The sequence below is a fragment of the Cervus canadensis genome, chromosome 3 (assembly GCF_019320065.1).
Source record: "Cervus canadensis isolate Bull #8, Minnesota chromosome 3, ASM1932006v1, whole genome shotgun sequence".
In the NCBI taxonomy this organism is placed as follows: domain Eukaryota; kingdom Metazoa; phylum Chordata; class Mammalia; order Artiodactyla; family Cervidae; genus Cervus; species Cervus canadensis.
The window spans coordinates 87,766,424-87,792,808 of NC_057388.1; the positions used below are offsets into that span (position 1 = coordinate 87,766,424).

General features: G+C 43.7%; 2 protein-coding genes across 2 annotated transcripts; both read left to right on the plus strand.

The window, feature by feature from the left end:
• The first annotated feature begins 218 nt into the window (after window positions 1-218).
• HILPDA (hypoxia inducible lipid droplet associated) lies at window positions 219-2,512 on the plus strand. Its single transcript, XM_043463653.1, is given in 3 exon segments — window positions 219-414; window positions 1,429-1,647; window positions 1,650-2,512. Coding segments are annotated over 2 exon segments (186 nt in total). The 5' UTR covers window positions 219-414; window positions 1,429-1,496; the 3' UTR covers window positions 1,685-2,512.
• A 9,297-nt stretch (window positions 2,513-11,809) lies between these two features.
• On the plus strand, window positions 11,810-24,731 carry FAM71F2 (family with sequence similarity 71 member F2). The gene is made up of 5 exons (XM_043463657.1): window positions 11,810-12,079; window positions 14,385-14,569; window positions 15,368-15,605; window positions 17,122-17,240; window positions 24,381-24,731. Exons 1-5 carry the CDS (start codon window positions 11,927-11,929, stop codon window positions 24,577-24,579), a joined length of 894 nt encoding a protein of 297 aa, XP_043319592.1. The 5' UTR covers window positions 11,810-11,926; the 3' UTR covers window positions 24,580-24,731.
• The last annotated feature ends 1,654 nt before the right edge of the window (window positions 24,732-26,385 follow it).

Here is a 26,385-nt window from a genome sequence, read left to right on the forward strand (position 1 = left end):
ATGCGGGAATAATGACTTTCTAACTCCATCAAACGCTTCCTGCAGCTAGAAAAGGCACTTGAAGTTAATATACACGCCTGCTGCCATGGCCACCTCAGTGACTCAGAGTCGCAGGCGTGTGTCTCTAGAAACGGCCCTGACCGAAGCTGCAGAGAACTGCTCGGAACCCCAGCCCGCCCTCGCCTCGGGGCGGGGCCGCGGACTGGCGTCAGGGCTCCAGTGCGCGCGCGCGGGCTCCAGGCAGCACCGCGGCTATAAATGGGCGGCGTGGCCCTGGCTCAGAGTTTCGCTGCAAACTGCGCTTTTATCTGCTGAGAGACGTCTGGATTGACATCTCGTGGGCTGACTTTCCTTCCGACTCCCCGCGACCCATTATTACAGCACGCGGGCCGCTCCTGGCCCTTCCTCCTGGAGGTGAGCGGCTTTGTAGGCTTCCCGGCTCCCCGCCCCCAACCCCTGGGCTGCGTGCCCCGCGGGCCTCCTGGCGTTCCCCAGCCCGGGACTGTGCTGTGGGGAGCGTCCCTTCTCGTCCCCACCTGGGGCCCCACTGAGCCACCCCGCCCAGCTTTCTCCAGGGGTGGCCCTAACTAGGATCCGTGTGCCCACCCCATGCCGTGCCATCCGAAGCACACCTAGCATCTCCTTCCTGTTGCTTGTAGGAACTGCCCGTTTTGCCTGTCCCCGCTCCCCCGCTAAACTGGAAGGCGCATGAGGTCCGGCTTCCTGTCTGCAGTGGCTTTAGTGCCATCCAGGGTGCCTAACGCGTTTGGGTGTTAAGGGCGTACTTGTTAAATAAGTGAACTTGATACATTTTACTGTTAGGATTATTTAGACTTTTAAAAAGTTTATGATTAATTCACACCTGACAGATATGTGAAGGAGATTTCCAGGCAGGTTGCTTTTGCTTTCTCAAGGACATGTTCTTATATTCCCACAATCGACCCCCCAAACTTCCCCCCCAAAAAAGAACTGGGTTTTTACATCAGGAAGGTTTGTGATCCCTGGACTGTGGAACAGGGATTCTCTATACCTGAAAGCAGAAGTAAAAGTTTTTTGGGTTTTTTTTTTCTGACTTAAAAGATTTACTTGTTTTATTAGATACTTAGACAAAAGCTGATGAACTGGATTTAATACGTGGTCTCTTAATCAGATGTTCTACTGTTGTTGTTTTCATTTATTTTTATTAGTTGGAGGCTAATTACTTTACAATATTGTAAAGTTTTAAGGAATGCTCTTGAATTAGTCCAAGAAGCTGAGTCGTTCCATAGCCAGGTGGGAGCCACCACTTTTACAGGGTAAATTTACTTGGAGATCCTGCCCTGGCCCCTGCCTCCCTGACTGGCTGGCCGCCTGCTTAGCTCCAGGGTCAAGGTCAGAGACACGCATATCCCAGAAGGCTGGAGATAAACCTCGCCTCTCTCTTCTCAGGATCCGGAGGCCTTTCCGAAGCAGAAGGCAGCTCTGCTGTTCCACAAAGGAGTGGAATCCTTGAAGCTATGAAGCACATGTTGAACCTCTATCTCTTAGGTGGGGTGCTGACCCTGCTCTCCATCTTCATTAGACTGATGGAGTCCCTGGAGGGCTTACTGGAGAGCCCATCTCCTGGGGGCTCCTGGGCCACCAGAGATCAGCTTGCCAACACAGAGCCAAGAGCCTTCCAGACTATCCATCCAGAGGGGTGTGATAAGACCTCCCTCCACCGGTTATAACCTTGGAACAGTCTCCAAAATACCGCCAGCTCTACCAGTTCCTGGGCAGGCAAGCTCCACATCAGTGTTATCAGAGAACTAACTGTTAACTAGGCCCTCGAAGGACCTCATTTGAATACTCCTTGTTCTGGAAAAAGCCTGTTTAATCACAGATCTTAGTGGGTGGCCTGTGGCTGTGGAATGGAGTGATCTCACTCTCCTCCCCAGGCTGCCGTATGCTTGGCTGTCCTGAGCAGCCTGACTTTGTCTTCTCTTAGATGAGGACTTGTGCTGCAACTTCAGCTGTTGGGACATGGTCTTAGTTTCAATCCTACTTTCTAAGCATCTGCCAAGAATTCTTTTGGACTTGGGTGTCTTATGGTCAGTTTACTTGGTATTCAGCTTTTTTCCCATGAGAGCTCCTCTATGTGCAGATGACAGTTAAGAGTTGTGTGGGTTGGCTGTAGAAAGGGGGAAGGTGGAGTCTTCTGTGTCCCGTTCTCATTTTTACATTTTTTAAAGTTCTTCTTCCAACTTAGTGAGTATGTGTGTGTGTGTATTGGTCTGAAGTGGGCAGGGGAATGACAGGGCCTGCTTGGGACAAGGGCATTTTGGCCACCATGTGGCTTAAATAAGTTTTTCTAATGAAATAAAGTTGAATGTATATTTCCACTCTGTGTCTTGTTGACTCCTGCCCTTGAAATTAGTAATAGGGAAGGGTTTTAATGCGCACATCTGAGGTTTCACATCTTAAAGCATGGGAGCAGAAAAGTATGTAAAACACTTTGTTTAAAACATAAGGTAAATAAACCTTTGAATGTGGAGGCAGGCGCACTTTGGGGCTGCCCTGTATCAACCAGTTATCCCAGCCTAGGCCAAGGCTATTAGAGTTTCCTCTTGACACTATCCATCTCTAAAGAAAAAGAAAAATGATCCTTTCTGACAACCCTTCAGCTTCAGTCCCTGGAGAAGACTTGAGCCCAGTAGGCGTTTTTTTCTCTGTGTTCTTATCTACTCAATTCTGATTGTTCTCCAGGTCAGCTAGTGAAATGTCTGTGCCTCACTGATTGTTTCTGGTCTCCCAGACCTAACAGCTTGGACTTTCCAGAAAAATGGAGATTCCGCCCCCCCCCTTGAATTCCCTCCTTCATCCCCACTCAATATTGAACCATATTCATTCCTCTGAGTATGGTAATTAACACACTCATCTTGGTGCACACATCCTTTTGTATATGGTAAGTTTGATTTACTTTTGCTAAAGGGTAAGAATGGTGCATGGTGTCCTCTGCTAAACCAGTTTTACTTTCTGAGTGTTCTTTATTTTATTTTTGGCTGTGCTGGGTCTTTGCAGCTGTGCGGGCTCCTTGAGGAGAGTGGGGGCTGCTCTCTAGTTGAAGTACGTGGACTTCTTATACTGTAGTGGCTTTTCTTTTTGGGGAGCACAGGCTTTAGGGCACATAGGCTTCAGTAGTTGTGGCTCCTGAGCTCTAGATCACAGGCTCAATAGTTCTGTGGGCTTAATTGCTCCTCAGCATGTGGGATCTTCCTGGATCAGATATCAAACCCATGTCTCCAGCATTGGTAGGCGGATTCTTTTTCACTGAGCCACCATGGAAGCCCTCTTCCTGAGTGTTCTTAAATTCAAGTGCCACTACCCCAGACTTCCCTGGTGGCTCAGATGGTAAAGAATCTGAGTTCAATCCCTGGGTTGGGATGATCCCCTGGAGAAGGGAATGGCAACCCACACCAGTATTCTTGCCTAGAGAATAACATGGACAGAGGAGCCTGGCTACAGTCCATGGGGTCACAAAGAGTCAAACACTGAGTGGCTAACACATAGCCCAGAAACCAGTGGTTTGGGCATCACTTTTATTTATTGTGCTGTGATAATTCTTAGTGCTGTTGGCAAGTATTTCCAGCTGCTCACCTTCTAGGCACATGATAAAAGATTGTACTCTTTGGTCTTTTGTGATTGGCTGGGCTTATGTGACTTGTCTTGGTAGCAGAGTACTCTCAGAAATATAGTTGGCTTTTTATCTCTGATTTCAGGCAGTTTCATGCCATAGCTGCCCTTTTCTAGACATTTTTCTTAGATTTGGTGTCTTTTCTCATTTTCATGCCTCTTCAACTATTTTGGGGCATTTTGATCTTTTGGTTGGAGACCTGCACCTGAAGTCTCTTTCCCAAGCAGTTTAGCTTAATGGAAATGGTTTACTGAGTGCCACAAATTAAATAAGGTCTTGGCTCTAAAACAATTCAAACTACTAGGAGGTTTCAACAGAGATGTGATGAGTAGGGTCAACAGCTGTCCCTGTGCCTGGCAGAGAGGTTTCCTTGGTTGCCGGGTTTTCAGTGTTAAGAACTGGGATGGTTCTGGTCAAACCAGGACTGTTGGTTACCGTACCAACAAAGCTGAGTTTGAAGTCTCTTTTGAGTGATTTTTGTCACTCCCGGCATCTCCATTTTATCTCTTAATCTTAGGGATGCCCTGGAGGAGGAAATGGCCACTCACAATACCCAAGGTATTCTTGCCTTGGAAATCCCAGGGACAGGAGCCTGGTAGGGCTGCAGCCCACAGACTGAGCAACTGAGCACGCACTTAGGGATGAGAAGCAGTTGCTTCTGTGAACCCTTGTGCCATCCATAGTGTCTCTCGATCTCTTTACCTTCTTGCAAGCTGGCCAGTTCTCTTCTGAACTCATCCTGGGGTGCTTTGTCAGTGGCAGCCAACTGTATCCAATTTCTGCTGTTAAAATGCTATTCTCTTGACTCTCCTAGCTTATTAGGTAGATTATTAAAGTATAACATCTAAGTTACTGCAGGCCACAATTTTACCAAATGCTTTGCTGCTGTATAACATGGATTGCTGACCTTCCAGCCTCCAGTAAGATTTCTTTGCTGCCCTCCACATTAGTTATTCACACATATTAAGTGTTTCTTTTTAAATAATCTGTAACACCCACCTCTAGATTCTGATTTCCTTATCAGTCAGGACAAATTAGATTGTACTGCAGCAACCACCCTGAAAACTTTGCAGCTTAAAACAGAACAATGGCTTAAGGATGTCTTCCCAAGAAGCAGAATTAAGAGCTAATCAAGAACCATTCCCTTTGCTCCAGGTAAGGGACTGTCATCACATCTACACAGTGGAACATCACAGTCACTAGGCTGTTGTGTCTTCCATTTGTCCCCACTCCCCTGACTGCATTTATCCTGTCCCTGTTCCACCAGAGTACATTAGATGTGTGGCACATGGCTTGTTTTAGTTTATCGTTCTCTAGCTCAAGCCATATCTGAAACTGTCAATAGCAATTATTGTGCATCATGCAGATTCTTGAATTTGAACTTGATGTTATGACTGAAGGGAATTCTTGGGTTGTTTCCTTTGTGGGGGAACATACAGTGAATGTGTTCTACCTACAGGAGAAATTCTGAGCTGAAGGATTATTGATTAGGAGGGTTATCGGTAGTCATTTGTTCAGTCACTAAGTCATGTCCGATTCTTTGTGACCCCATGGACTGCAACACGCCAGGCTTCCCTGTCCTTCACTAACTCCTGGAGTTTGCTCAGACTTATGTCCGTTGAGTTGACGATGCCATCCAACCATCTCATCCTCTGTTGCACCCTTCTCCTCCTAGCCTCAGTCTTTCCCAGCATCAGGGTCTTTCCAGTGAATTGGCTCTTCAAATCAGGTGGCCAAAGAAGTGGAGCTTCAGCTTCAGCATCAGTCCTTCCAATGAATATTCAGGGTTGATTTCCTTTAGGATTGACTGGCTTGATGTCCTTGCTGTCCCAGGGACTCTCAAGAGTCTTCTCCAGCACCGCAATTTGAAAGCATCAATTTTGGGGCACTAAGCCTTCTTTATAGTCCAGCTCACACATACGTACATGACTGCTGGAAAGATCATCATTCAATTCAGTTCAGTTGCTCAGTCGTGTCCTACTCTTTGCGACCTGATGAATCGCAGCATCGACATTCCTCAAATATTTCTGCCCTTGCCTTCCAAGCACATGATAGAATTGCACTTTCTGACATCCTTCCATTGAATGGGGCCATATAATTAGTTCTGGCCAATAACTTGTGAGTAGAAATGATTTGTGTCAATTTTAGATTGGCGCATTTAAGCACAGGTTCAGAAACCTCCAGAGCCCTCTTTGCTTCTGCCACAGTCTCCAGCAAGGCTCTGGATGGATTTGTTCCATTAGCATAGGTCCTGGAGTACCAGTCATGGAGCAGAGCCTTCAGCTGATCCCCAATGAATATGTAATGTAAACAAGAAAAAAACTTAGTCTTTTTTTTTTTTTTTGTATTTTATTTATTTACTTGGCTGTGCCAGGTTGTGGTATGTAGGATCTTTAGTTGTAGCATGTGGACTCTTAGTTGCTGCATGTAGGATCTAGTTACCCCACTAGGGATTGGTCCGAGAGTGCAGAGTCTAAACCACTGGACCAAAAAAAAATAAAAATAAAAAAATAAACCACTGGACCACCAGGGAAGTGCCCCTTTGTTGTCTTACGCTACTGCGATGTGGACTTTTTGCTAACTTGGCCTATCCTGATAACATTGCTTATAGTACCTAATCAACTAAAATCTCATCACTACCTATCTCAGATAACATATGCAAGATGGAGGGGATGCATGTAAACAATATTTCATGGCTTTTTTATAGAATAATATGTAAAGGACAGTGGCTGCATAAAGTTATTTATGGACAGGAGACAGATGTCAAGGATCTGAGTTTTATTTTATTTTTAATTTCTTTATATTGGTTGTGCCACGTGGCTTGTGGGATCTTAGTTTCCCAACCAGAGATTGAATCCAGGCCCTTGGCAGGGAAAGCTCAGAATCCTAACCACTAGACCACAGGGATGTCCCAGAGGATCTGATTTTTAAAAAAATGAATAGGCTATCTAGTTAGGAAAGAGTTTCCCAATAGAGCAAAGAGTGTGAGTGAGGATGTGGAGCTGAAACTAAGGACAGCATGTTTAGAGAACTGCAACTATTTTAAAATATGTTGTTAGCTTGAAGCTGTGACTCTAGTGCCATCTAGTGGAATGGAATGAAGAGAATGAACTGCTTTAAATGTACGCTTTCTGGGTTTGAAGGGCTGCACTCCTAAAGCTTAGGAGTATCAGAATATTAAGGACTAGAAGATACAATCTAGTTTAGCACTGTCCAATAAAGGTATAATGCAAGCCGTGTATATGATTTAAAATTGTCTAGTGGTCACATGAAAAAAGAAAAAGGAAACCGGAAAAGGTATTTTAAACAAATTTTAGCTAACCTAATACATTAAGAATATTTCAATATGTAATCAACATGAAAAGTTATTAATGAGATGTTTTACATTTTTATTTTTGTTCTAAGCGTGTATTTGTATTGGTGAGTATTTAACACTTACAACACACCTGCATTTGGATTAGCCACATTTCAAGCGCTTAGTAATCACGTGTGGCTGGTGGCCAGTGTATTGGGTGGTGTCTTGTCATTTTACCACAGAGGAAAACACAAGGAAACTAAGTAACTTAGACAGTGTCACTGAATTAATTGGTGGTCTTTTCCAGTATGCGGCTCTTTTGTCTACATCATGGTTTTTTGGGTTTTTTTTCCCCCTTTTTCAAGGACTCTTCAAAATGCAGTAAAGAAAAATAAGTCAATGAGTTTTATCACCCTCGAGGTAATTCTTATGTGGGCACATGTGAGATTTTTTTTCCTAAGCAAACTTATTGTAACAAAATTTAAAATTATAAAATGGCTATAGCTTACAATGCTTATTTTATATGCTGCTTTGCACACAGAGTATTAATGCCAACAAACTTGATTTGCTTTATAGGCAAACTTATACTGACTTGATGACTCAGCATTCATCACTTGAGGGACTTCCCTTGGTGGTCCAGTGGTTAAGAATCTGCCTTCCACTTCAGGGGACCCGGGTTCAATCCCTGGTCAGGGAATGGAGGTCCCAAATGCCACTGGGCAACCAAGCCCATGTGGTTACAACTATTGATTCTGTGCACTTGAGCCTATGTTCTGCAATAAGAGAAACCCACATGCCCCAACAAAGAGCCCACATGTGGCAATGAAGACCCAGTGCAGCCAAAATAAAAAAATAAGTAAATAAAACATATTAAAATAGTTTTAAAAAATACATCACCACTGAGCATTAACTGTCTTTTTTACTGTTTTCTTTCTTCTCTTGGATTATCTGAAAATTCTTCAGTGTTGTATTTTGCCTCCCCTATTTATTTATTAGCTATACCTCTTTCGTTTAATTTTTTTAATGGCTTCTCTCTTCTAGGGTTTACAATAGACATCTTCAACTTACTACAGTCAACCTTCAAATAGTATTATACCACTCATGTACAATGTCAGAGCCGTGCAACAGTACATTTTTATCTCCACACTCTTATTCAATGTGCCATTCTTGTCATGTATTTTACTTCTGCATGTGTTCTAAATTTGATATTACATATTACATTGTTGTAATTTTTAAAACAATGTAAAGAACTCTTAAAATTATATACTATATTTTAATATGTATATTTTTAAAATTTGCTTATATATTTACAATTTCTAGGCTTCTCTGTCCATGCTGAAGTGGGTAGCTATTTCCTTCTCCAGGGGATCTTCCCAACCCAGGGATTAAACCCGGGTCTCCTGAGTTGGAGGTAGATTCTTCCAACGTCTGAGCCACCAGGGAAGCCCTATAGTATATATTTTATGTATATTTTTAAAGTTTACTTACATATTTACAGTTTCTAGTGTTCTTATTCTTTGTGTAGATGTAGGTTTACAGTTTCTATTACATTTGGAAAGTTTCCCATCCTTATTTCTTCAAATATGTTTTTGTTTTAACCTCAACAAGTAAAGAGTTATGTCTAAGACAGTCCTGACCACGTCCACAGCCCTGATCAGAGCTAGTAATGGTTCTTCCAACATGTAGCATACCTTGGCAAACATAGTTGCTTCTCAGCAAATATTTGTAGGGCCATACATAGAATAATTCTTTAACACTTTTTATTTTAAAATTTATTTAAAAAGGAAATACATGCTCAAGGTAAATAATTCAAGCATATATATATATATATATAGTATATACTGTGTATATATATACTATATATACAGTATATATTAGAATATTTATTATACATTATGCATTATATTACATTATAATTATATACTACATTAGATATATTAAATAATATAATATACTATATATAGTATATACTGTATATATAATATACTATATATATTCAAGCATATATATATACTGTGAAAAATAAGTCCCTTTCTTTTCACCACAGTTGCCAGTGCCCTACCCCTCCCTAACACAACCACATTTTTATCCTCCCAGAAGTTTCTGGGCATGTTCAAACATGTTCATATGGGTATATATTCTTTTAAATTCCTTTTACCCAAGTGGTGGTATATCATATATACTGTTCTGCATCTTGTTTTAACTTAATGTCTTGGTAATCATTCCTTATCAATATATATAAAGCTACCTTATTCTTTCATTGGCTGCAAACCATTACCTCATTATAGATTATGGTTAGGGTTAAAGTTAGGGTTTGTATCATAATTTAACTGCTGCCCTGTTGATGGACATTTAAGTTGTCTCCAGTCTTTTTTTATTGCAAACAGTGTTGCAGGGAACATTCTTTCACTTATTTAACACTAGAACTTACTATACAAGTAAGTGAGATACTCTAGCATAAGTGGTCATGCTGATGTTCTCGATGTCATTTAAATTTTTGGTTTATGCTACAAACATTGTAAGAGAAGTTTCCTGTTTGTTTTTTGTTTTTTCTTTTTCCAAGGAAAGGGGAAACAATGTTACAGAGAGCACTGAGATTAGAAAACAAAAGTAATAGTCTTGAAGTGTTTGAATGTTTAAATCCCTGGTCTTACAGACTTTGCATTAATAAAAGAGAAAAATTTTCTCTTCTAATGAGTGAGTCTTAAGAAGAAATAAGCTAATCCTGCTTCTGATGTCACAGCTTTGGGGAAACAATGAGAAGCAGGTTCCCCTCCTGATAGGAGAGGCACCAGAAGATTCAAGCGCAGTCATGGGTGGACTGCAGCAGTGTCTATCTTGAGAGTTTAAAAGATGAAGAGAACTCACCCCTTGGCCTGTTCTTGAATAAGCACCAAGTGAGGGAGCCTGTAGCTGTACCGCCCATATCTGAGAGAGGTAACTAATGCCTCACCCCTTCTCAACTTCATGCAACCTGAAGATGTCTTTAAGTGAAAGTTTCGTGTCCTGGAACCAGGGACAGAATTGCAGTGGGAGAGGAGTGGTCAGTACCCCCACAGTGGTGTGCTGGTAAATGTCTAACCACCAGCTTTCCAAGGGGGCAGCGGGAAGGGGAAATATATATAAGTATACATGTTTCTTTCTTTAAAGAAATCTTACCTTATAACATTTTACTTAATAAAAATTTACTTTAAAGCACACAATTTACAACAATATTTACAATATTCTACTGTAACTTTCAGATGCCAGTTGATTCTCATAGAAAGCGTTCATGGATTTTTGTCAGATTTTTGTGTTCCTAGCCAACCAGTGTAACTGACAAGCCAGTGGAGTTCTGACATGAATGCTGGCTGATTTTTCCACTTAACATTTATGAATAAGGGGAATGTGAAATAACAAAGTTGCCTTTTGGAACTCTGTTAAGGATAATGACCAGCACCTTCTTTGCTAATTTAGATAATACCTTTCAAATACCTTTCAACTGGAAGATCATTTCCTCAGATTTTTCTTTGTGTCCACAATGTAACAGCTATAGACACTCTTTTAGTCGACATCGTTGACATTTTCTTTATCCTTTTAGACAATCACAACAGCAATAAATTAAGGCCAGATTTTAGCATTGGCTGATTTCCATCATGTAAACACCTCCCAGCATGGCTGGTTTCAAGACAGCAACCACTGTGAACTTTCTGTACACCCTGAGAAGAGAGAAGTAATGGTAGCACATTATATATCGTTTCTACCAATAGAAACCAATAACCCCAAGGGAATAAAGAGGCATAAAATAGAGTAAAATGATTAAGAAGTGAGGAGTTTGGGCATCTATTACCTTGCTTTTTATATAACTTATTTAATTATCAGTTTATCTTATTAAATTTTAAATAATGGCTGTGTTTTCCAATATAGTATACTAACGCATATATATGGAATTTAAAAAGACGGTAACAATAACCCTATATGCAGGACAGAAAAAGAGACACAGATGTACAGAACAGACTTTTGGACTCTGGGAGAAGGAGAGGGTGGGATGATCTGAGAGAATAGCATTGAAACATGTATATTATCAAGTGTGAAACAGATCGCCAGCCCAGGTTGGATGCATGAGACAAGTGCTCAGGGCTGGTGCACTGGGAAGACCCAGAGAGATGGGATGGGGAACACATGTAAATCCATGGCTGATTCATGTCAATGTATGGCAAAAACCACTACAATATTGTAAAGTAATTAGCCTCCAACTAATAAAAATAAATGGAAAAAATAAATAAATAATGGCTATGTTTAACTGGCTCATTCAAATTCCTAAAAAGATAACAGTTGGTTTTCATGATCTTTTCTCTGATGCTCCAGCATACACTGTATCATACTTCCTCGCTGACTCACAGCTTCCAAATGAATAAGCCTCTTTGCTTTGTCAGTAACCTGATGTTTAAAAATAATTTTTTTTCATCTCATGAGATGGGGAGGAAAGATTGGGCTGAATTGTGGCCCCCATCCTGACCTCCCCTGGCCTGGTGAAGGCCTGGCATTGGGTGAACAGGTCACACAAACAGAGAAAGTTTTTGTGAGAGGCTTCAGAGAAACTCCCTTGCTGCTCTGGCAGCTCACAATCAGGCCACAACCTTGGGAGAATCGTTTTCCTTGTGTGTGTGTGAGGAGGCTGAGTGAAGAATGGAGGAAGCTCCATTACTGCTGGTTTGTCGTGAGTAGGAAAGGGGAGAGACACACCCTGCTGACTGCCAGTCCTTCCTCGCCTCTTGTCTGCCTTCCTTTCCTGTTGTTACCCATCACATTCCTTGATGTCATTCCTGCCATTGTGAGCCCGCAGCGTCCCCCACCCCCCAGCCTGGGGGACAGCCCTAGATCAGGAGGGGCGGCGCTGTGGAGGTGGGGGCAGAAAAGGTCACAACATCACCTTGGAGTTGGGCTGGGTCTGCGTGGAGCCCCAGAGATGTTCCCCAGCCCATTCTTCCCAAGAACCAATGAGTAAAATTCGGGGCCTCCCACCTGAGGTCAGGGAACCAGGCCCTGGAGTGGAACTTGGGGTGGAAGATGGCCTCCTTTGTCAACTGATTCATTCTCCAGAATTCAACTTGTTCTCTGACTCAGTGGTGTTTGAAAGCATCTTTATCCAGGTACTCTTGTGTGCTCAGGGCCCCCTCCTCACCACCCCCCACCCCGCCGCCCCTGCACCCCAAAGCCTATTCACAAGGTTTGGCCCCCAAATGCCCCAGCCTTTGAAAGCTGTGGGGAGGAGGAAGAAGCAGGGAAGCAGGTAGAGCCAGAGAAAACAGGAGTGCCTAGATCCCAAGTTCACCTCGGTTTGTGCCTACAGCGTCACAGGAGATGCTTTGGGGAAATAGAGTTATACCTGCAGAAGGAGGTAGCAGGACCCATTTTCCAGGGGTGAGTGAGGGGTCCACAGGCACCTTCTGGGGCCACCAGTGCATACCGAATGGTTAAAGGGGGTGAAGGCGGCTGTCAGAATTTCTGCTCTGAGACCCAACCTCCTTCTTTCTAGGTTGTCTTACAAACACCCTTGCATGAGAGCAAGGTCCTGGATAAATTAGCCTTGCCCAGATTCTACTGGTCCCCAGAAGAGTAGTAATATGGACCCACTCAAGTGAGTGAGTGTGGCCTGAGAAGCATGGAGCTGCCAAGAGCACGGGATGGTCATTTCAATCCGTGTAACATTTTACCAAGGTGCCCCCCCACCTCCCTCCAGTGGTCTGGCTGGTGACCCCATTGTGCTCCGTGGCAGGTATAGCATCGCCAGTTTGTTAACAAGCTGTGTGAGGGGCAGGAGATGCAAAGAGAGATGAGATAGCGCCCCTGGCCAAGAGGCTTGTGACTTTGGAGGTTCAAAGGACATAATGTGAAATGGTAATTGTTAAGAAAGCTCTGTGTCAGAGGGTTTGGACCTGCTGAGCCCTGCAGCATGAGCAGAGCAAACCCTCAACATGGGTGGTTGTGGAAGCTTTCCCTGTATTCTGGGAAAGTTTGTGGGAAAGCATCTCTTTGAGGTGTTGCTAAGACTTTGGTAAGCGGAAGAGTTGGCCGGGAAAACCTTTCAGGCAGAGGGAAAGGTTTTCAAGCTCCTGGGTGAAGCCAGGAGGCTGGAATGCACAGGGAGGGTCTACAGTCAGGAATCTATCTGGTGGAGTTGAAAAGTGATGAGGAACCCTGGGAGTGAGGGTGGAAATAATTGGAGGTAGGTGTTGAACTTAATTTGGAGACCGTTTCACAGAGTAGTGAGCCTCTCTCTGATGAGGTGCCCCAGGTCTCAGCGAGCTGGTTCATAGCTCCAGGTCTTCCCCATCCCTGAGCCGCCCCAGGAGACTGACTGTGCCAAGGAGGGGAAAAGCCTGCCCGCTGAAGCTAGCTCGTCAGAGCTAAAAGCTGCCTTGAAATGATCCAGCCCACAGAGTTATGCTGCTCTCTCCTTCCCCCCTCCTCAGCATCACCAGCACTACCGTCACGGCCAAGAAACATCACCCGCAAACATTTACGTATTACTCTGTGTGTGGCCCTCTGTGTTTTGTAGAACAGACAAATTTCGTTCCACAACATAGGCTTCAAGAAATGTTACTCTTATTTCTTCTCAAAATCAAAATTCACTTTTCTCAGAGTACCCTCTACTAGGCTTGTGGAAACCTACATTTCAGGCATTGCTGGGGCTCTCCCCATTTGCCCAGATCCATCACAGGCTGTGAATGGCCCTGATGGTCTTACAGAGTCTGGAACATTGGGAGAAGGCCCTCTGGTCTTGGGAACATAGGGGTCACCCCTTAGATCCTGATCCCTGTGGTTCCTTGGATGCTACAGTGCTGGTGCTCATCTGCCTGTCCTGGACAGTGAGGTGTGGCGGTGTCTCAGCTGAGACTGTGCCCAAGTGCCAGGCTGCCTTCTTCCTGTCCTGCCACCGCCCTGAGCACCACAAGAGAACAGGTCCTTATTCCTCTCAGGACCCAGCAGCAAGCCAGACTGTCCATCATCTTGAGGGAAGCTCCCCAAACATCTCTCAAGTTGGGCTGCCTGGGTCTTCCCCATTCAACAGCTTTTTCCTCCTTCTCCTCCCCTTCTGGAACTTTCTTTGCATAATCCCCCTCCCAGATCATTAGAAACCTGGGCTGCCTCCTTCTGCCCAAGGATGGAGGAATAAAATGGCGATCAGTTTTGTCTTACCAGCACATCCTTTTAAAGTTAGTCATGCCAAGCACACGAAGGCAGGTGACCAAGTTCCTGTTGCCAATGACCTAACGTCTCTCTGGGGAGAACCCACAGGAAGGACGGACGGCAGGTCATGGCCCAGCCCGGTGTGCGAGAACACAGGTGCTCCAAGCCTGTTGCCAAGTTCAAGTGCCATTTTCTAGCACCTGTAATCTTCCACCCCTGTCTTCCATTTCTGTCTGACTCCATGTGCCTGGGGCTAACTTCTAGGTCACTAAGCCCGGAAACTGGATGGATGACTGTGAAGGGCCAACCACTGTGATCCTTGGGGTGACCTCGTCCGTACCCTCCTTGCCACTCCCCAACATCCTCCTGATGGCCAACGTCACCTGGCCCCAGGGTCAGTTTTCCACCTGGAACATGCCGGAGAGTGCCCCAGTCATCACCCTCAGCAGGTAAACGAAGATGTGAGGGAGGTGCTGGGAGGGGCTGGGTGAACAACTGAGTTGTTTTGCCACTGGTTTCTAGACAAGAAGAAAAGACAGTGTTCTTTAGCTTATAAACTGTGTAGACTTCATTCATTTAACAAATATTTATTTAGTGTCTGTATGTACCAAGCACTGTACTTGGTGCTGGGGTAGAGCACCAGCCCCTGTCTCTTCCTAGTTTTTGAGAATCGTGGCTTCCTTTTGCTTACTTTTTGTTTTGTCAATATAGACTTGGAGGTTTTCAAAAAGAAAGGTGAGCGATATGAAAGTCAAATAGGATTATGAGGTATTGAAATTGAAAAAAAAATAGTGGATGTAAAATACCAGACCTCCATCCTTCTCCTTACTCTTTCAGCACAGTTACTCAGGATCTAGGGAGAAGGAGACCTGGAGATGGAGTCAGAAAATCTTAGTTCCAGTTCCTACTTAAGAAGATCTAAACTTGGGCAAATCACTTAGCTTCTCTGAGCCACAGTTTCAAATTCTGTAACAGGGAATTAATACTACATATCTTTCCTTCATCAAGGGGTTGTTGTGAGTGTTAAATGAGATTTTATACATCAACCATCAGCCATTGTTATTGGTTTAACCAAGGCTCTAGAAATCAGAGAAGAATAGGTTTTAGTGATCATTTCCACCCTCAGACCACAAGCTTTCACTCTCCAGCATCCCCCAAGCAGAGGCAGGAGTCTAATGGGGTTAACCCAGCAAGGTTCATTAAAACCACTGGGGCCTCTGTCATGGGAATTTCCTGACTGTGCCCAGGATTCTGCCCCTGAAGTATGTGGAACTGCAAATCTATGACCGACTCCAACGCATCCTAAGGGTTAGGACGGTGACTGAAAAGATCTACTACCTGAGGCTCCACGAAAAACACCCAGAGACCGTGTTTCAGTTCTGGATCCGTTTGGTGAAAATTCTGCAGAGAGGTCTGTCCATCACCACCAAAGATCCAAGAATCCGAATCTCTCACTGCCTGGTGCCCAAGTTGCCAACAGAAACAGTAAGTTTCACCCAGATCCTGCCAAGATCCATAGGGTCAGCTGGGAATTGGAGACATACTGTCTCTGGAAAATGGATGGATGTTAGAGTCTAGCACTGTGTGGGGATCAGCAGCCTTCTTTTTCAAGTCAGTGATGTGCACACACCACACTGAGGTCTACAGACATTAAAAAGTAACTTTGTTTTCCTAATAAGTGATAAAATACTGAACTCACTTAAAATTGTTTTCTGGGTTTTTTTTTTTTTTCAGTGTTATAAAGGAATAATGTTCACTGAAGGAAAATAAAAAAATTACAGAAAAATCACCCCCACTCCTCTCTAGCCCTAAGCAATCATTTGGAACATTTTGGCATATATTCTCCTAGTCTTTCATCTTAATTTTTAATTTATATCTTTGAGGCCATTACATATATAAACATATTTCTCAATGTTGCTTTTTATCCAGTTTAGATTATATCATATATCATAATCATTTCCCATTTCTTTCAAAAGTACACATCATTTTGATAATTTCATGCTATTCAGTTGTATGAATGAGTGAAAATTTACTTCACCATTCCTCTAATATCAGACATTCAGAGTAATTCCTAACTTTTCATTATTGTAACTGATGCTAAAACAAGCATTTATGTATTGTCCACATTTCTAATAGTTTTCCCAGAATAGATTTAGAAGCAGAATTCAAAGGGTGTGACATTTTTAAGGCTCTCAATACATATGGTCAGATTATTTCCGGGAAGTTCATACCAAATTATACTCTCTCTAATAATATGAGTGACTGTGTCACTGTATCCTTATCACAATTGAGAAGCATAAATTTTCCTTGTCTAATATGACAAGTTAAAAAAAAAGTGGCAGCTGTTTGATTTTCAATGAATTTGAACGCCGACTTTTTTTTTTTTTTTTGCACTATCTTTTGCATTCTTTGACAATTTTTCTGTTGGCAACTTTGCATTTTTCTAAGTTGATTTATAAAACAGAGCTTTTTATATGTCAGGAACTTTAAGCCTTTAATCATGAGTTTTTGCAAATATTTGCTCTAAGGATTTGGTTTTCCCTTTTAGTTTATTTAAGGATTTTTTTTTTCTTCTTTTGACATACAGAAGGCTTTCCCAGTACCTGCTTAGGGTAGAAGCCAAGGAAAAGTATGATAGATTAGATAGCCTTAAACCTCCAGATTTCAAGATCTAAACACTTGCTTCATCGCATTTAAGTGGTATGCTTTAGGTACTTGGTCATTGACTTTGAAGTCAGCCCTTACAGCTCTGCTGCTCTCGGTCATAAGGATCAGAACTTGTGCTCTAGGCAGAGTAGCCAAAGCACTCCATCAGGGAGAGGAGGAGACCCTGCTAGGGGCCCTGTTTTTGGTCTGATGATTCCAGGGCTTAACGTTTAAGGAACAGTTCCCAGGACTAGGCTGGAAGATACAAGTAAATTTCTTCAAGGTTCTGGCCTAAGAAGGCCAAGAGCTATTGGAGATCAGACCCGTTCATCTGACTGTCAATTTCTCCATCCAGTCTGAAAGCAGCCTGCCATCATCCTCTCAGCCCAGTGAAAGCTCCATGCTGTTGGCCGCCGAGCAGAAGAGTGACTATTTCTTGAACCTCTTAGGAACTTCCCAGGACACAGTACACAGGTGGGTCCTCCATGCAGGCTGCCTTGGCATCCCTTTCCCACAGCCTAGAGTCATGGTGGGGTGGAGGATCAGTAACACCCTCCATCTACCCATCTCAGTTCCTTCTTTTCAATTTAGACTTTTACATGTGATGTTTCCCCTTCATTTTATTATAAGCCTGTTCTTGGAAATAGGATCTGTGGCTGCTTGATCTAAATATTCCCTAGGCAAACCCCAGTGTTTTCATATGGAAGATGTTCAGTAAAAGGAGTGAGGATGAATAGGTTAATTTGAAGAAGGGTGATAAAAGCACACTCATGGAGTTAGATGTTGACAGTCCCAGCTTGCAAGGGTCCCTTGGGTAAGACAATCCTGAGGCCTCTTTGCCTCACTTATCTATTCTGTAAAATAGACAGAATAGACATTAACCCATAGAGGAGACTACTGCTGGCTCCAAAGCTTTACTATCTACTAAGTCACTGTGTGAGATTCTTTCTGTAACAAGTGATAGAAAAACCAACACAAGATCATGCAGTTAATACATTGAACAAGTACAACTTCAAGGGTATCATCAAAATGCAAAAATCTGTTCTTCCTTTTATAATTTTCTCAGTGGGAGAAGTCTTCCTCTTGCTCCTGAGTAAAAGCTGGTCTCTGGGCAGGCCCCTTAAGCATATATGGGCTCCCTCTTAGAATATAAAAGGACTTTTGGTCCCTTTAAACTGCAAAAGCTGTCTCAATTCGGATATTAAAACGTACAGTGCCTGAAAATTATCAAAATTCTGAAGTGGCCACATCACCCCCCTTCAGTCAGCATGGCCTTATATTACTATGGCCCTTCTTTGTGGGGACTGGGTTGTCCCTCCTCTCCTTCAGTTTCCTGATTTGATTTTATTTTTGAAGATTTTTTTAAAATATAATTTTTGTTTATTTATTTTTGATTGTGCTGAGTCTTTGTTGTCACACAATGGCTTTCTCTAGTTGCAGTGAGTGGGGGCTGCTCTCTAGTTGTGGTGCTCAGGCTTCTCATTGTGGTGGCTTCTCTTGTTGCGAAGCATGGCCTCTAGGTGCATGGGCTTCAGTAGCTGCAGCTCATGGGCTTAGTTGCTCCATGGCATGTGGAATCTTCCCAGATCAGGAATCAAACCCATATACTTTTATCCACTGTACCACCAGAGAAGTCCCTGTGATTTTTTTTTTTTAAATGTGGACTATTTTTAAGGTCTTTATTGAATTTGTTACAATATTGCATTGGTTGTTTATGCTCTGGCTTTTTGGCCATGAGGCATCTTATTTCCCTGACCAGGGGCCAAACCTGCATCCCATACATTAGAAGGTAGAGTCTTAATCACTGGACCACAAGGGAAGCCCCTTGTTTCTTGATTTTGAAACTGACTTTTTCTCTTAGGAGCTTTCTTGGGTTATTTGAAGTCCACTACTTACCACCCCTGTATAGTCATAAGGGATTTGATTTAGGTCATACCTGAATGGTCTAGTGGTTTTCCCTACTTTCTTCAGTTTAAGTCTGAATTTGGCAATAAGGAGTTCATGATCTGAGCCACAGTCAGCTCCTGGTCTTGTTTTTGCTGACTGTATGGAGCTTCTCCATCTTTGACTGCAAAGAATATAATCAATCTGATTTCGGTGTTGACCATCTGGTGATGTCCATGTGTAGAGTCTTCTCTTGTGTTGTTGGAAGAGGGTGTTTGCTATGACCAGTGCGCTCTCTTGGCAAAACCCTATTAGCCTTTGCCCTGCTTCATTCCATACTCCAAGGCCAAATTTGCCTGTTACTCCAGGTGTTTCTTGACTTCCTACTTTTGCATTCCAGTCCCCTATAATGAAAAGGACATCTTTTGGGGGTGTTAGTGTGTGGATCACAATAAACTGTGGAAAATTCTTCAAGAGATGGGAATACCAGACCACCTGACCTGCCTCTTGAGAAACCTGTATGCAGGTCAGGAAGCAACAGTTAAACTGGACATGGAACAACAGACTGGTTCCAAATAGGAAAAGGAGTACGTCAAGGCTGTATATTGTCACCCTGCTTATTTAACTTATATGCAGAGTACATCATGAGAAACGCTGGGCTGGAAGAAGCACAAGCTGGAATCAAGATTGCCGGGAGAAATATCAATAACCTCAGATATGCAGATGACACCACCCTTATGGCAGAGAGTGAAGAGGAACTAAAAAGCCTCTTGATGAAAGTGAAAGAGGAGAGTGAAAAAGTTGGCTTAAAGCTTAACATTCAGAAAACTAAGATCATGGCATCTGGTCCCATCACCTCATGGGAAATAGATTGGGGAGACAGTGGAAACAGTGTCAGACTTTATTTTTTTGGGCTCCAAAATCACTGCAGATGGTGACTGCAGCCATGAAATTAAAAGACGCTTACTCCTTGGAAGGAAAGTTATGACCAATCTAGATAGCATATTAAAAAGCAGAGACATTACTTTGCCAACAAAGGTCCATCTGTCAAGGCTATGGTTTTTCCAGTGGTCATGTATGGATGTGAGAGTTGGACTGTGAAGAAAACTGAGCAGAAAAATTGATGCTTTTGAACTGTGGTGTTGGAGAAGATCTTGAGAGTCCCTTGGACTGCAAGGAGATCCAACCAGTCCATCCTAAAGGAGATCAGTCCTGGGTGTTCATTGGAAGGACTGATGCTGAAGCTGAAACTTCAATACTTTGGCCACCTCATGCGAAGAGTTGACTCGTTGGAAAAGACCCTGATGCTGGGAGGGATTGGGGGCAGGAGGAGAAGGGGATGACAGAGGATGAGATGGCTGGATGGCATCACTGACTCAATGGGCATGAGTTTGAGTAAACTCTGGGAGTTGGTGATGGATAGGGAGGCCTGGTGTGTGCAATTCATGGGGTCGCAAAGAGTCGGATACGACTGAGCGACTGAACTGAACTGACTTACCACCCCTCGGGCTTCCCCAGTGGCTCAGAGGTAAACAATCCACCTGTGATGCAGGAGACAGACACAGGTTCCATCCCTGGGTTGGGAAGATCCCCTGGAGGAGGGCGTGGCAACCCACTCCAGTATTCTTGCCTGGAGAATCCCCATAGACAGAGGAGCCTGGCGGTCTACAGTCCATAGGATCACAAAAGCAACTTAGCACGCACCATGCACTTAACACCCCTCACCCAAGGCAAGCCCACCCCACTGCCCCCCCACCCCCTGGATCTGCAGGCATCCATGCCCACCAGGAACTAGCTGTCAGTGTCCCCTCCCCTTTATGGGAGTCAGGAAGGGTTTACAGTGGCTCCAGGCTGGCTCTCTCAGTTCACATCTGGTCCTCAGGAAATGACCGGCTACTGGAGGGAGGATTGTGCCTCCTGGACACAGATGCACACAGATCCTCATCACTCCATCATCAAAGAAACCCACTCTCCTATTTCTCCCACCCTCCGTGTTCCCTGGGCAGGAGTTGTGCCCCCAACTACTGAGTTTCCCAGACCCTGGTGACCACTGCTCAAGGTCTCTGGGTGGTCCCAGAAAGCCTCTCTCCTTCAGCTGGGGCGGGATGAAGCAGCAGCTCTATACAAAGGACTCACCCACCACACATCCTCTCTCTCGGGGCTTCCGTAGCCAGCCTCTGGGGCGGGGTCCCAATGATGGTCACGCGAGGTCAGTTCTCCCAGGCCATTTGTTGTTGTTCAGTCACTCAGTTGTGTCCCACTCTTTGCGACCCCGTGGACTGCAGCACGCCAGGCCTCCCTGTCCTTTGCCACCTCCCAGGTCATGGTTCACCTTTATATGTACTTGGCAGCCTTTTTTTTTTTTTTTTTCTGACTTCAAGATAGCTTTCTTGAATTATAATATTAAAATTTCCTCTTAAGGTACGCTCACTATATGTGGGTTGGATCATTTTTGCTATCTAATTGCCTGCCACCTTCTCATTTCTGAAACTCAAGGAGAGGACTTTTGCTCTTCTCTTTCTTGTAAGGCATTAGCTGCTTTGTTCATTTTTGTGTTCCTTCATTCTGGAAGTAATTTTTGTTTCTTTAGAAATGTCTAATTCTTTTCTCAATTTTGTCACCGCATTTATAAATCTTTAAATTCTGACAGACTTGGTTCTTTCATATGCTGTCATTGTCTTAACTGAGCTCATTTTGAAATGCTAGGTTGCAGTTTTCGTTTGTTTTGCAGGCACATCTTTTTAGCGTGCATTCGTTGTCTGTAAGGAGTTAAGATGCTTCATAGCCTCTTTCTTTCTGAGATAATTTTGTATGATCTTGAATTATGATCCTTTTCTGATGCTTGTTTTTATGCAAAATGGTTTTCCTAAACCTTTGGGAGTGAGGGGCTGGTCAAGGTAGCTGTCTGGTTTGGGCTCAGAGTTCCCTCTTGTGTTGTTTTTGTAAAGTGTTTATGGACTTAAGCTTTTTAGGATTCCCAGGCTGTGTTCCTCTCTCTTATCTTTAGCTGATTTTTCTCTTTCCTTTGCTTTTATTGTTCCTATCCTACTCGATTTGGATTCCATTTCCAGAGGCCATGTCCTGCAAGGGAAAGTATTCTGGTGGTTTTGAGAGTTCTTAAGGCACATATTGCACCAGCCTGTTCAGACTGTGCCACAGGCCCCTTGCACTTACTTTCCCAGTTTCCTTCTTCTCAAATTGGCTGGCTGCACTTTCTCCTGAGAAGCTGTGGGCAATGTAGAAGCCCTCCTGTTTACAGGCACATCAGATGCCCTGTTGCTTCTCTCTGCTGTCTCTCACATAGATACTGACTCTCTGGGCCTCGGGGCTATCTGTAGCTGTAATTTTTTATCTGAGCTTTTCTCAAACAGGCCTATATCTGTGGGATTCATGTTGGCCTAAATTGGAGGGGCAGGTTTGACCCCACAGAACCATTGTTAGGTTTGCTTCTGTTGGATGCTTCAGAGAGATTAATGGCTCAGGAGAAAATTTTTACATTAGTTTCTCAGCTTGGAAGTTATTCGACCCTGTATCATGTCAGATCTCAAACCAGTATTGGGACAGTCCCAAGGATAAGGATTTTCAACAGACTTTTGTTTTGACCCAGAATCCAAGTTGGTATAGTTGACCCAGAATCCATGTTGGCTTTGACACTGGATGGGTTTCTTTCTGGTATTCCCCTGCCCCTTTAAATTAATTAATTGATTTTTGACTGCACAGGGTCTTCACTGTTACACATGTGAGCTTTATCCAGTTACAGAGAGCAGGGACTACTCTCTAATTACAGTGCACGGGCTTCTCATTGTGGTGGCTTATTTTTCCACAGAGCATGGGCTTAGTAGCATGTGCAATCTTCCCAGACTAGGGATTGAACCTGTGTCCCCTGCATCAGCAGGTGTATTCTTAACCATTGGATCACCAGGGAAGTCCCTGTTATCCCCTTTTGTCAAGAAGGTAGCTTTGAAAGTCCTGGACTTATGCAAATATCTTGACCAGAGTCAGATTCATGATCTCCGAAGAAGAGAATTTAGCTACGGAACCAGAGCCAGGGCTTCAGGCACTCAGAGTTTCATGTGGCAGAAGTTTTATTACAGTGCAAAGGGGACAGAGAAAGCTTCTGACATAGACATCAGAAGGGGGATGGAGAGTGACCCACTCACTAGTCTTATCAAGGCTTTATATATTTTTTCAGTTGGTTAGTAACCAACAGGGAAGAGCCCTTGGAGAAGGGCATGGCAACCCACTCCAGTTTTCTCTCCTGGAGAATCCCCATGGACAGAGGAACCTGGGGGGCTAAAGTCTATGGGGTCACAGTCAGACATGACTGAGTGACTAACAATTTCACTTTTCACTTTGGGCTTCCCTGGTGGCTCGGATGGTAAAGTGTCTGCCTGCAATGTGGGAAATCCCGGTTCGATCCCTGGGTCAGGAAGATCCCCTGGAGAAGGAAATGGCAACCCACTCCAGTACTCTTGCCTGGAAAATTCCAAGGACCGAGGAGCCTGGCGGGCTACAGTCCATGGGGTTGCAAAGAATCAGACTGAGCGACTTCACTTTCTTTCACTAAGAGTAGAAGGTCTTACTAGACCCACTCCCACAACATACATTTTCAAGATAACAGGATTAGAACTAACAATAGGAAAAGTTTTACCAGACCCACTCCCACAACACAAGATAACAAGATTAGACAGAAGGTTCCTGTTAAGAAGGAGAAACATGTCCTCAAGCAAGATACACTGTTGTTACATAATCATTAGTACAGAGCTTAAGGGAAAACATACCCTTGAGGAAGATGTGTTGTTTTGTGTAATCATTAGCTCTGGGCTTAGAGAAAGTTAGTCTTACAAGAAATAGATTGTTGCCATTACAACTCACAGTTTAAGAAAAAATGTCTTATGTGACTAAGACAAAAAAAAAAAGTTTGTTCCTGTCTCCTCCTTGAGGGCCTCAGACTCCTTATCAACCTATCTAAGAATTAACTCTCTCAAGTTAATGTCCCACCGAGCTGGGTCCCACTACCTGGGCCACATGGCCATAAAAACCCAAGACCTGGACTTCCTCTGATGATCCAGTGGTTAAGAATCCACCTCCAATGCAGGGGACATGAGTTCAATCCCTGGTCCAGGAGGATTCCACATGCCACAGAGCAACCAAATCCATCCACACTAGAGCCTGTGCTCTGCAACAAGAGAAGCCACTGCAATGAGAAACCCAGGCCTGCAGCAACAAAGACTCAGCATAGCCAAAATAAACAAATAAATAAACCCAGGGTCTGGGTCACCAATTCAGGCCAGTCCCTCAGGCAGCCCAGCTTTAACTCATACTTCACTGATCTTTAATTTTTGGTCCCAGGGATTTTTACTTTACTTTTCATAAATGTAATGATACATTTAAAATTATGTTAATTATATTTTATCTAGCAGTTCTAGGTGTTTTGTGGCAAAGACATTTTTAGATTATTAGTCCATATTACCTGTCTCTGGCTAAATAACCCTAAAATTATTTTCATTGGGGAAAAAAAACAACTCACCGCACTTATCTCTGAATACTAAATGTGTGTTATTTTTAACTTTCTTTCTGGTGCCTTTTCACTTCAACCCAGATCTGGGTCGAAGGTATCCATGCTGGAAAAAAACATAATTAAACAACAGTTTTAAAATTTGATTCTTACCAGTGCTTTCTTTTTCTTCTGTTCCTTTCAATGACCCTGATATTCCTGGGCTACTCCAGAAACACCAGCAGTGCCACTGAAATAGACAATTTCAACTTCATCAACAACACATCCTCGCCAGCGTCATCCCCGGTCATTTCGAATATACCCATGAGAGCCACCTTGAGCCACAGTCTCTGGGAACAAGAGAATGTTGATGAGTACTACATGCAGGCTCCTGTGGCCAGTTCCCTAGGAGAGAACTTTTGGGGACCCTAACACCTAGCCCAAACAGGTTTCATTCAGTGCACTTGTTACAAACTTCTATAGTGCAGTTTTCCTATTGTGGCCCAAATGACCCTGGGAGAAGTAGGATGGTGTTTATAACAAGATGCTTCTGTACGTCCATCAATAAACCTCCGGTTGAGTCCCTAATTGTTGTAGGTTGTGCTATGGAAGGGAGGGCGGGGGGCGGGGCCCTAGGCTGGAGAAGGGCTAATTAGGAGCAATAGCTCACTCCTTGGGGAAACAAGTGGAAAAAAAATGTTCTGTTTGCTCAATTGAAACCCCAGAGCAGCCACACAAAGCCAAAAAAGCCAGTCTCAAGGAAAGGGCCTGTGGAGAAATCCAACATCCTCCTACAAGGGAGAGGTCAGGGGAACAGAGACAGGGCTGTTACAAGCCCGAAGTGAAAGAAATCCTGAGACTGATTGGTGACTGACTGGGAGATATTTCTGTGGTGCCCCACTTACCCCAAGCAAGAATGTTTGTCTTCCTGCCCCCATACCCTATGTTAAGTATAAAGCTATAAATGTTATCAAAAGGTATGTGTGGGGGTCTGGCTCCTTGCTGCTCAAAAGCCAATGAGCAGGCCAGGTTGGTGGAAAGGAAATTTTGCTTTGAAGGAGGGAACAGAACAAGCTCTATCTTGAAAGCAGGACTCCATCTTGGGCCAGACTGTAGACTTTGAGCTATATGTCCAGTATCTATGGAAACGACATACTAACTGAAAAACCAGGCCCCGGGGAGGAAGAGCCAGGGCTCTCCATTGCCTAAAAGAATACCCTAATTATCTGTGTAACCAAATAGAATTACACATTCTACTATGCTTATTGGGGTATGACCACAAGCCTATTGATAATTGTCCGCTGTTAACTACCTAGGCTTAAGGCTTATGAATCATGGGTCAACTTTGATTGTATCTTTCTTTTTCCTTTGTTCAGGGGATTTGGGGGAAATGGGTTTGGACACGTAGGCCTAGAGTATATAAGGTTTTCACAAAAACTGGTTGGGGTACTTGGCTAAGAGGAGACTCTGCCTTGGGCCCGCTGGTGTAATAAACTGCACTCCACTATCTGCATTATCCTTCTGAGTGAGTTTGTTTCCCAGAATGCGTGGCTACAACAGCTTCATTTCAGAGGCCTGCCACTCTGGGGGAGGGTGGTGGACATCTGTCCAAAGGCAGATTCTCCGCCCCTGACAAGCAGGGGTAAGAGCATTTATAGACAGAGTCTGGGGCAGGGGGCCTACAGGCAGAAGCAGCATAGTCATTTCTAACAGATATCTTCAGATTGGTCACTAGTGGTCTGAACAGCATCATCTTGGTTGTTTTAGGTACAGTTAATCTTTAGTTCCAGGGTGCACTTGTTCCCAATTCTTTGTGGTCAGTTCTCAGAATTGTGGCAGCTCATGTCCTGGGTACAGTCTGGTCATCATGTAGTTAACTTTTCCACCCGGGATGTTAGTCTCTATAAGAGAGCTCACAGGATATGTCTCAGAATATTATCTATAGCCCTTGAGAAAGAACTAAATGTCCTTGACCGTGCTTAATGACTAAAGTATTATTATTTAGTATCCTTAGACTGTCTTCCTTTGTTTCAGCATTTCTCACTTCTCTGATTAAACTTATTCTTTGACTAAAGTTTTCCACAGGCAAAAGGCAGGCAGAGAACATGATGGGGCGGGGGGGGACGAGGGGCAAGGACCATATGGTCCTGTTCCATTTCATGAAGGCTCATCTTAGCCATGCAGATTTTGGTTGCTAATGAAGACTGGGCTTCTTTCTGGTAAGGAGGCTGGTGATCA